General features: G+C 45.9%; 1 protein-coding gene across 1 annotated transcript in view; it reads left to right on the top strand.

Annotated features, from left to right (window-relative positions):
• Positions 1–1,051: 1,051 nt before the first annotated feature.
• Positions 1,052–12,091, top strand: part of oprl1 (opiate receptor-like 1) — a 55,226-nt gene continuing 44,186 nt past the window's right edge. Inside the window, exons 1-2 of the mRNA XM_006807411.3 lie at positions 1,052–1,234; positions 7,759–7,979. Of these exons, the coding sequence (XP_006807474.1) occupies positions 7,792–7,979 (188 nt within the window). The 5' untranslated portion in view covers positions 1,052–1,234; positions 7,759–7,791. The remainder of the gene's footprint in view (positions 1,235–7,758; positions 7,980–12,091) is intronic.

Genomic DNA, 12,091 nt, shown 5'->3' with positions numbered 1-12,091 from the left:
ACACACACACACACAGACAAACACACACAGACACACACACAGACACACACACACAGACAAACACACACAGACACACACACACAGACACACACACAGACACACACTCACTCACAGACACACTCACACACACACATACAGACACACACATACACACACAGACAAACACACACAGACACACACACAGACACACACACACAGACAAACACACACAGACACACACACACAGACACACACACAGACACACACTCACTCACAGACACACTCACACACACGCGCACACATACAGACACACACACACACACACAGACAAACACACACAGACACACAAACACAGACACACACACACACACACACACACTCACTCACAGACACACACACACACACACACACACTCACTCACAGACACACTCACACACACGCGCACACATACAGACACACACACACACACTCACTCACAGACACACTCACACACACACACACACACTCACTCACAGACACACTCACACACACACATACAGACACACACGCACACTCACTCACAGACACACTCACACACACGCGCACACACACAGACACACACACACACACTCACTCACAGACACACTCACACACACGCGCACACATACAGACACACACACACACACACACACTCACTCACAGACACACTCACACACACGCGCACACATACAGACACACACACACACTCACTCACAGACACATACAGACACACTCACACACTCACACACTCACGCAGACACACTCACACACACACAGACACACATACAGATACACTCACACACACACAGACAGACACACACACTCACGCAGACACACTCAAACACACACGGACAGACACACACACTCACACTCACACACAGACACACACACAGATTTTACTGGTGCTTCAAATGTGCAACAGAAATCCGTGTGTATGTGTCTGTTTGTGTGTCTGTGTTGGGGGGGGGGGGTAATCACACCCTGATCGATCACAGAGAGAGAGGCAGTATCTTCATCTCTCAGACCCCTCCTCCTCTCCTCCTCCTCCTTCTGTTGGTGCCGCGGATGCTGGAGGTGAAGCTTCTGTCTCGGCTCTTTGTCCCGCTACAGTTCGCGTGGATCCGCGTGGATCCTGGAGGTTCTGGAGGTTCGGTTCGGAGTGTTCGCGCTGCCGGAGCTCGGACTCAGCTCGGAGGACCGCAGCCGTGATCGCGCATCGACGAACAACAACTTGGAGGTGAGTGCGCGCAGCCTGCTGCAGTCATCCGTGTACTCGCCGACATGTGCGTGATGCGCGTGTCCGTCTTTCTTTTGTGTGTATGTCAGCGAACACCGCGCGTGCGCGACGCAGTGGTTCTAAGGTGTATGCGTGCGTGCACGCGCGCCCGGTGTGTCGCGCGTTAAGGTACACTCGGACCCGTGACGGGCCTGTCCCGGTGCTGCATTTGGGTGCTCGGCTCGTCCACGTGCGTGCGCTGAAGCAGGGCGGGTTTCTGCGCAGCTGCAGTCCCGAACTTTGGACCGGTCCTTCCAAACTTCCGCCTTTCTGCTCTTCACGTGCTCATGTTCAGTCCAGCCTGTCACAGAGAACACACATGGTCACGTGGTCATCACAGTGCCCTCCTGCAGTACCTGCAGGGCCCATTAGGGGGTCACCGCCTGACTTTGAGACCCCATTTCTAGAAAATTAAAAACAAAACCAGTCAAAAAACTGAAAGTACCTGCAGTAATCAGTCAAGGTTAAAAACAGGAAGTGACTTCAGTTTAGTCGTGTCAGTCGATCCTGCGCAGAGAGCGGCTGCATTTGATGAAACAAGAGAAATAAAACGATGGCGGCAGTAATGTTAGCTAGCATCGTGTTCAGACCTGAGGAAGGCATGCACGAACTCGTTGCAGCTGTTTAAGAGAGAAATCCTGAAGGAAACGAGCTCTGTAAACATTGATTTTCAAAGTAAAAGTCCTATTTTCATCTTAAAGCAGTCAGTCTGCTCTCGCATCAGTTTCATAAAGCTGAACTTTGACGTCTGTTTGGACTAAAGTTTGGCGTTCAGTGAAAGGTAGTTCAATAAATAAATGCTTTGAATCAACGACGTTTAGGTTCCCGATCATCCAGGTCATGGTACTCCAGTGACTGGACAGAGGGCGGGGCTTACGACACCAGCTGTCTGCCATATGTAATCCTTCCCAGGTGCCTCAAACCCCCTCACATCTTGTGTCAGCTGACCTCATTAGGTCACATGATAGGGTGAGGCAAGCCATCACAATGGGTTCACCTGAAACCTCTGCTGATAGTGACCAACACCTGTTTTCACACCTTGGCTCATGTGATGAGGCGCAGCTTGATCCACGTCCCAAAGAGAGGAGTCCCAACAGGGCTTAAATCTGGGACTCTCTGGGATGAAACGTATCCGGTCTTTAAGTCTGACGTCATTAACCACGTCTGGGTCCAAATTCCGCTTCAGGTCCCAAAGTCAAACGAACACGGCATCATTCTTTAATAAAATGATCAGCGTTGCTGCTTTACCAGGTGTAACAATTAAGTTTAACATCCATGAAAACATGATTTATTACATTTAACAGAGTTAGAAGTTAGCAGGAAGTTAGCAGGAAGTTAGCTCGCTAGCTTCCACCTAAACATGATATAGCATGTTCTGACTGAGAGGTTTCTGAAACAATTCAAACGTACAGCTCTGTTATCACTTCCAACATAAATGAAGAGCGGAAACTAAACTGCAGTGACGTTTGTGGGGTTACTGAAGTTGGGCTAGCTGCTGTATAACGATGTGTAGTTACAGTGGAAGGTCTTAAAAACTGAGCTTTTTGGTAATAAAAATAGAAACAGTGGTAATAAAAACTGAGAGAGGCCGACAGTAATCACTGACTGTTTTTAGGGGCTTGTGGAGATTAAATAGAACAACTTACAAAACATTAAAACATGTTAAAAACACAACAGCCTTAATAAACGCAGAGCAGTTTGGACCCACTCCTGGCCGCCGCCCGACTCACATTGCGCCCGACCCCTACGGTGCCTCCTGCAGGTTGTGGGCCTGCAGGAGGATGGGCCCGTGTCTGTTTTTCGGGCTGTGCCCGGCCGGGCCCCATGGACTAAGGCCCAGCCACCAGACCTCGCCCTCGGGCACCCTTCCCAGGCCTGGCTCCAGGGCGGGGCCCCGGTAACCCTGGAACGGTAGACCAAGGAACACCTTGGCATTCCCTCGGATAAGCTGGAGGAGGTGGCTGGGGAGAGGGAGGTCTGGGCTTCTTGGGCTGCTGCCCCTGTGACCCGGCCCCGGATAAGTGGAAGGAAATGGATGGATGGATAGTTTGGACCCGGAAGCAGGATTCATACGTCATAACTTAAAGACTGGATTAAGAAACTCAAAGCAGTCCTGCTGGTTTTCTTTTAAAGCTTTTTAGAATGAAAATCCTCACATGGACATAAACTCAGGTCCTGGTCCTGTGCAGTTAAAGCAGCCACGTCTGAGATTAACCACAAACTTAATGCAGCGTTCAGTGACTGAACACAGACCAAGCTCAGCCTGTGGACCACATGACTGCATCACCATGGTTACATGAGATGGCAGAGCTCTCCATGTCAGTCTGAACGCTGAGATTTTACATCTTAAACTAAATGTTAGGTAAAGGATCCCCTCTGGAACCTGAAGCCACAAATCCCATCAGGTGTTTTCCTGCAACAGCACGAAGCGTGTGCAGGAAACCTTTTCGCCCACTTTCTGAACATGAAAACTGATCCCAGCACACCACAGAGGGACGAGCACACGGACTACAGTAAATCCTCTGAGAGGTCTGAAAAAATCGGAAACTGTCCAGAGGTGCACAACAAGATATTCCTGAACTGGAGACGGGCAAAACTTTTAAGCTCCTCGGAGCGTTTGGATCACTCCTCTGAATTCAGAGAAGCTGTTGTTCAGTGTTATCTGTGCCTCTGCTGGATGGGATGAGCTGAGGCTTTAATGCTGAAGAAGATGAAGCATGTTTAGCACACGGCGGTGCAGAGATGTGTGGAGTAACGAATCATCGCTCGGATCCAAACAGTAACCGAACGGTGTGTTTGCAGTCGGACCTGCTCAGCAGCCGTAGACCTGCCGTCTCTGCGTGCAGCTGTACATCTGCGCGAGCACGCTCCTGCAGACCTTTAAAGGAAAGCAGCAGATCTGCAGCTGCACACGTGCGGGCTCATTGCTGAAGGACCACAGCTCTTTGTGTGTTCTGCAGGGTTGCGTCTCCTCTTCCTCCTCAGTTTGCCTCACCTGTTTGGACGTATTAACAGCTGTTTGTGTTACCTGTTTCCTCTGAGATTTAGAGGAAGCTGCCCTCTTCTGTCTGTTTACATGTTCACAATCCACCCGTCCTTCTTCGAGCTTTCCCGTCATATTCAGTCTCTGGCCTCACTTTCTCCAAATAAACACACAGAGGCATGAAAAAACACTTATGCACTAAACGTAGACTGAAAGGAATCAAGATTTAAAGGTGCAGTGACCTTCTCATCATTCGCTGTAAACTGAAGCTAATGTTAGCTAATGGTACATGGACGTATATTTCTGCTTTACCTAAGCAGTCAAAGCAGTTTGTGCTGTTTTATCTAACATTTGATCTGCATCTGAAATCAACTCAGGCTTAGTATCCTGCCCAAAGAGATCTGGCCTGCAGTCTGGAGCAGCCTAAGACTGAACCGCCACTCCTCGATTCTCCGTCCCGTGGAGCTCGGCTTGTTGATGGAACCGGACCACCACCCACATCTCCACCAGTTAGCTCCTGGAACATTTCCTGTTTTAAATAGTACCACATGCATGGATGTGTTCCTCGTTCCTGTCATTACAGCTCCTCGATGTGCTCGCTCGTGCTGTTTGTGGCTCAGAGCGGCCCACCCAGTGTGGCATCGCAGCCTTACATGGACACAGTGCGGACTTCAACTTTAACTGCTTATTAATCACAGCTATGGCACACACGCTCTGCAGACGGAGGCCCGTATATGAAGCCTGGCAGGACCCTCGGGGAGCCGCGGCGAGTTGGTGCTGCTGGGATTCGATGAATATTCATGAGTATGCAGAGGCAGGCGCCGCTTTATGGCGGCAGTGTGATGTATAGCTGCTGCAACTGCATGCCGGCGTGTTGCGGTGAAGCAGCCTGGGATCAAGCCTGTACAGTAACGCCACGGTGGACGTGTTAACACATGTGTTGCTTTATCATGGTGGACACTGCCCCACACACACATCCCAGCTCCCTCTATATGTGTGTGTCAGAGCAGACGATGAGGCCTTCTGAGTCCAGGATGTGTCTGGTGGCGTCCTGCGGTCCTTCCTGTTACCTCCACAGCACACAGCTCTGTTGGATTTTCAGGACCTGTGTGCTTTAGATTTGTTGGTTTCTGTCATTTCTGTTTTTGTTTTTCTTGTGATTATCTGCTTCAGCTCCTCCTTCCTGCATCCTACATGTATACAGAATCTTGTGTCCTCTGTGTGCGTTTTCATTTCAGTTCAGCTTCAGGCTACGCTCACAAGTATTTTTGAAAACACAGATTTTTCTGTTTGCACCTTTCGTCCACACGTAAACGGCGTTTCCATCACTGAAAACTGAGATTTACGTGTGGACGAGGAAAACAGAGATTTATTCACGCAACCTCAAAGGTGTGCGCCGTTTTTGACGCCACGCTGTGCGCCACGTTATTGTTTACATGAGATTTCTACAATGGTGGATAGAGACAAAATACTGTTGCTGTTAATCTGACTGTCTGCAGTTTTTACACACTTACTGTCATCAGACACAGACAGAGGCGTCAGTGAGCTTTCAACACAGACACAACCCAAACCCCGTCGTTTTTGAATAAATTAACTTTTTTTAAAGTTTACATTTATGCATGCTGTTTGCACTTTGTTCATTCCTAAGTTGTGAGTCCAAAATCTGTCTTAAGTTATTAACGTTTGAAATGATGAAGGCACCTGAGAAGTAACACAAAATTATCTGCCTTTCCAGAAAAACACTTAATGTACTTAATGTTTTGTGAGGATACAAAACCCTGTTTAGTGTTTCCCTGCCAGGCTTCTAGACTTCTGATTGGCCAACATTTCATTTTTAGCGTTTACATGTGGACAGGATTTTAAAAAATTAAAACGGAAAATCTCCGTTTTCAAAAATACCGTGTACGTGAGGACATAGCCTTATTTATACAGCGCCAAATCACAACAACAGTCGCCTCAAGGCGCTTTATATTGTACAGTAGATCGTACAATAATACATACAGAGAAAACCCAACAATCATATGACCCCCTATGAGCAGCACTTTGGCGACAGTGGGAAGGAAAAACTCCCTTTTAACAGGAAGAAACCTCCGACAGAACCAGGTTCAGGGAGGGGCAGGGCCATCTGCTGTGATTGGTTGGGGAGAAGGAAGACAGGATAAAGACATGCTGTGGAAGAGAGACAGAGGTTAATAACAGATATGATTCAATGCAGAGAGGTCTGCTAACACTAAGGCTACGTTCACACTGCAGGCGAAAGCGCATCAAATCCAATTTTTGATTGATGGATTTGATATATATATATTGATATATATATATATATATATATATATATATATATATATATATATATATATTGATATATTGATGGTCATGTCGCATTAAATCCGTCACTGACACAAGACAGACGCCAATTATCAGCTGCAGAGAAGTGCCCGAGAAGACATCGTGAACGCTTCCTGGCCATCCAGTGAAATTGTTGCCACTGCACTGATCCAGAAAGATCGATGTCTCCGCCCTCTGGTTCATCTTTGCCTTACTGCCATGCCCTTTCTCACATTTCAGTGCCGTCATGTTCTCTCACCCGGCTCGCAGCAGATGGCCCCACCCCTCCCTGAGCCTGGTTCTGCCGGAGGTTTCTTCCTGTTAAAAGGGAGTTTTTCCTTCCCACTGTCGTCAAAGTGCTTGCTCATAGGGGGTCATATGATTGTGCTTCCTGGTCCCAACTCTGGATAGCCATATTTTGGGGGGTTTAATAAATTTGTCCATATTCCTAGAAATGTGGGATGGATGCCGTCTCTCCTAACAAGACCAGGTTTCCTCCAGAAAGTTTACCAATTATCTATGAAGCCCACATCGTCTTTGGACACCACTCAGACCTCCGATTGACGTAAACGGCTGTTATTACTGCTGAAAATAAACGTTTATTTTCACGTCTATCAACGGATAGAGCAAAACATTAAAGTGAAATAAAATGACGAAGCTCAGTTTGAAATCTTTTTGCTCCATAACAAACAAAACGCTGACTTAAAGTTGGAAAGTATTTCTTACCTTTAATCTCCACTGAGACCAGAATCCAGGCCAGCGATGGTTTTGCAGCAGGCAGTATGTTGATAGATCCACTAGATTCCTGCGTAAAAACGTGCATTTATTTGGTGACGCAGACGCCTGTTCTCTGGGATCCTTGGCACCACCTGCTGCATCCTCGACAGAGTGGGCGGAGGAACAATACACTTTTAGTGTACACGACTGGTTGAAATGGCCAATCAATGCCTTTTTCCAACCACACGTGTCACCCCACTTCGAAATCAAATCAAATTAAAATGGGGCGATTAATCTATTGATTTTATAAATCAGTAACTACAAACCTTTGACCGGCAAACACATTTTAACGACTGTTTTGGTGTTTTTGAGTAAACTTAAGAAGTGAGAGCTTGTAAAAATGCTCCGTCACATTTCTGTATGTTACAGTGTTTAACCACATTTCTTTTTTCCTTTACAGTGAGCGTAAACATTTCTTTGATCTCAGCTAAACATGGACTACCCTGAAGACTTCGCGCTGCAGCCGTACAATTTATCGTATTTTCTGAACAACTTCAGTTACCCTCAAAATGACACCGACTACCTGCCAATGGGGGTGAAGGTCACCATCGTGGTCGTCTACATGATCGTGTGCGTCATTGGTCTGGTGGGAAACTTCCTCGTCATGTATGTCATCATAAGGTAAGATACACACCTCCTCCCACTGAAGCTGTGGTGGATATGAGCAGTGCAGTCAGATACTTCTTCTCTGATCTGATGCTTTGTCAGAAATAATTCAGCTTCAACAAAGACAAGGTTGTCCTCGAGGGTTATTCATCAGTGTGCTGGCTGGGAGATGTTTTATTCATTTTCAGTTTTAACAATCATTTAATAAAATCTCTTTCATCCTTTCTGAGCTCTAGTCCTTCGTGCTTTTGAGAAACTTTTGGACCCGAGTCCTACAAAGCTGCGCAGATAAGCTAAAACAGTTTTTATTAGAGAATAATTTTACATGATGAGAGTTTTAAAAGGCAGGTTTATAAAGTAAGAGCTGTCTTTTCCTTTGGCTTCACTGCCGTGGAGCTGATTGGCTCTCTGTTGGTGATCTGGACTGGTTTACATGACACATCCAGCTGTGATTGCTGATAAGGGCGTCTCAACCACTCATTAGGTGTAGGACTACGTACGTTTTCACACAGGGCTGTGTAGGTTTGGATTTGTTTTGCTTCAATAATAAATATCTTTATTTAGAAACTGCATTTTGTGTTCCCTTGTGTTATCTTTGTCGAATATTTGAGTTTGTTGGATGAGCTGAAACATTTTAGTGTGACAAGCAAACAAATAAAAACAGCACCATATCATAAAATTATAAAAGGCTCATCTCGACGTCTCCAATAAAGAGTCACTAATTGATCTGGATCCAGTCTCAGTATCAGTCTCTGAGTGAGCCCAAGGAGCAAACACGACATAGATAAAAGCTCTGAGCGCTCCGTAACACCATGCTGTGTTTAATGACGTCCTACACCAGCATCAGTCTCTACTTCATTTTGCACTTTCTCTCCAGTTTTGTATTAAAGCAGTAAAGCCAAGGTTCAGACCGGCCTCTGTGACGTGAGTAGTTCCTGTCAAAGGCACAACCATAGATCCTCTGAGGCTGCTGTACCTCCAAAGCTCCAATCAGGCCTTGTTTTCTGTGAGTGACTGAGCATAACTGGGTAACCAGAGATTACAGAAGCATCACACTGAACTGCTGCAGGAGATCTGCACTAGGGGTGGGCGATATAAACGATATACGATAGAAACGATATAAATTTGGCCAACGATAGAGATTTTGACTATACCGCTCTACCACATGTTGATGATGTCATCAAGCTGCGCCTGTTTTGAGCATCTCAGCGGCTACAAACATCATCATCTGCAAATTATGGCGGACGACAGTCACAGCAAAGAGATGAAGCACTTTTGAAATATGGGGAAAGCCAAAAACTGCGCTTCCTCCACTTCCGTAACATTGATTCATTAATGTTGAATTCTCTGCAGCTGCTCTGTTCCCATGTTGTTGCAGTATATTAATAACTAACCTCGTATATTGGATGAAAATTTTATCGAGTGGAAAAAAAAGTTAGCGTTCATCCTCCAGCTGTGCTAATGTTATGCTAACATAGCTGTGTCGCTAGCACGTAGCACAACATTATATACCAGCTAGCCCAACTTCAGTAACCCTGCAAACGTCACTGCTGTTTAGTTTTCTGTCTTCATTTATGTTGGAAGTGATAGCAGAGCTGTACGTTTGAATTAGTTTCAAAAATCTCTCAGTCAGAACATGGTATATCATGTTTAGGTGGAAGCTAGCGAGCTAACTTCCGCTAACTTCTAACTCCGTTAAATTTAATAAATTCTGTTTTCATGGATGTTAAACTTAATTGTTACACCTGGTAAAGCAGAAACGCTGATGATTTTATTAAAGATGAAATAATTTAGACCGTTTTTAACTCTCAGTGTTCGTTTGACTTTGGGACCTGAAGCAGACGGAGTTTTGGACCCAGATTACTCCGCGAAGCTCCTCACTATGGCAGCCGTAATGCTCTGACAATCCATCAAGCAGTGCAGCTTACCAAAGCTTACCAAAGCTTACCAAAGCACAACCAGAATTCACACATAAGGCAAAATCTCGATTTTTGAGAAAATTAAAGGATTTTAAGTGTGCCTTACGTTAGACAGAAGAAAAGAATATATATCGTTACCGCACGTGCTTGAAATTATACCGCGATATGGATTTTAGGCCATATCGCCCAGCCCTAATCTGCACTATCAGCAGGCACTGTGTGTGTTTGTGTGATTTGACTGAATGTGGCGTAGGTGGACTCACACACGTTCTGACGGTTGGCGTATCTGCCCACCGGGCAGCTGCTGTTTGTTTGTGTTTCTGATGTGTGTGTGTAAGTTTACCCTGCAGCAAAGCAGCACTCATGTATGAAGTTGTGTAATCGATGAGAGAAAATAATCCAGGTTATTTACCACAGAGTTTCCTGTCATGTGTTTCAAAGCTTCCTGTTATTTTTTGAAAGCAGAAATTAACAGCTGATCTCGTCATGGACCTTCACGTTTCAAACACGAGGAAAAACAAAACATTTGAAAAATAATTTCATGTAATTGAAAAGAAGATGAATTACAAAACATTAATAATGAGCAGGCTGGTCACTGAAAACTGAGATTTTTAAAAACTCCGGCCAGGGTGGAGATTTTTGAAAACTCAGTTTTTGCATTTACGTGTGGACGAGAAAAACGGAGAAAACGCAGCGTCAAAGGTGTGCGCCTTTTTTGACGTCACACTGTGCGCCACGTTATTGTTTCGGTGAAATGAATTTCTACAATACTGTTACTGTTAATTGTCTCTGCAGTGTTTAAATGCTTACATATACACACAGTTACTGTCCCTCCACACATACGACTCAGTTCTGCTTCTATGCCCCAGCTTTGTTTACTTTTTCCAACCGAGGCTTCTAGACTTCTGATTGGCCAACATTTCTACACGGTTAGGAATATATCGCCACCTGCTGCTTTGGCATGTTCCTAGCAGCGTTTTCCTTCATTTCTGCGTTTACGTGTGGACGGGATTATTTTTTAAAATGGATAATCTCCGTTTTCAAACATTCCCGTGTATGTGTGGACGTAGCCTTGGTTTCTGTTGTCTCCCTTGAGGTGGTGGCAGTTCATACCTTTGACATCGTTTGTGTGCAGAGACGTTCCGATCCTCCGGCTCGTTTTCTGCCTGGGGCATCAGTCGCATTGCTCGTTTATGCTCGAGATGTCGTTTGGCGTCCGTGCCCGGTTAATGGCATCGGTGAGATGAGTTCATCACTCCCAAACGACTGATGAGGGTTACTGTTCTGTATTAAGCTAAAAGACCATTACTGTCAAACCTACTCTATAACCTAACTGAGCAGTTTGACCAGCCAGTGGTCCACAGTCTCCCCGCTGATGAACGGTAGGTTTTTGAAACAGGGTGGCGGTGGGGGTGGGGGTGGGGGGTCAGGGGGATTTGTACTGTGTGTTGCTCCCTTTGTTATTTATTCCCAAACAGAGAGAGAGCTTGGAGCAACCCCACCGCTACAGATAAAGGAAATCGAAGCTCCAAAGGCAGAACGACATCAATACTGAAAACACAAAGAGGTGGTTTACTACAGACACCTCCAAGCTGTGGATTTGTACCCTCTCTGCCTCCAACTTAAACACAACAAATACAAAATGCAGCAGTGAAAAACCAACAACGGACAACAATGACAAACAATCACATTCACTTCAGTTTTATTTATATATCAAGAGCTTATCACAGCTTATTTTTGTTTGCAGACCCTACAGTAATACAGAAAAAACAACCATTATATGAGCCCCTGTGAGTAAACACTCGGTGACAGTGGGGAGGAAAAACTCCCTCTTAGCAGGAAGAAATGTCCAGCTCAACCAGGCTCAGAAAGGGACAGCCACCTGCTGCAGCTGGTTGGAGGTGATGCCTTTGATTTATGGGTGTACCGAGTGTCACCACCAGGTGGTGATCAGCGCTGCTCCTATCTTCACCTGAGTGTCCTGGTGCCATTGCCTTATGGGGCTTTTTCCAGGACCCACTCAGGGGTCTGGGCACTCTGAACAAAGGCTAAACCATCCTCTCGTCCACTGTGGGAAAACCCCGACATACTGACACAAAGCCATAGGGATACTCTCCGAGGGTCTTCTGGATAGTCCATGTCCTCTCCAGAAGACTGGTTCCAATTATATCTACTGGGGACCTCATGCACATCCCTAAAGCCAGTTCT

This window comes from Neolamprologus brichardi, chromosome 20 (genome assembly GCF_056152115.1).
Source record: "Neolamprologus brichardi isolate AB-2024 chromosome 20, ASM5615211v1, whole genome shotgun sequence".
NCBI classification, from domain to species: domain Eukaryota; kingdom Metazoa; phylum Chordata; class Actinopteri; order Cichliformes; family Cichlidae; genus Neolamprologus; species Neolamprologus brichardi.
The sequence above is the reverse complement of the archived record's forward strand: the minus strand, read 5'-3'. Positions and strand labels throughout refer to the sequence as shown.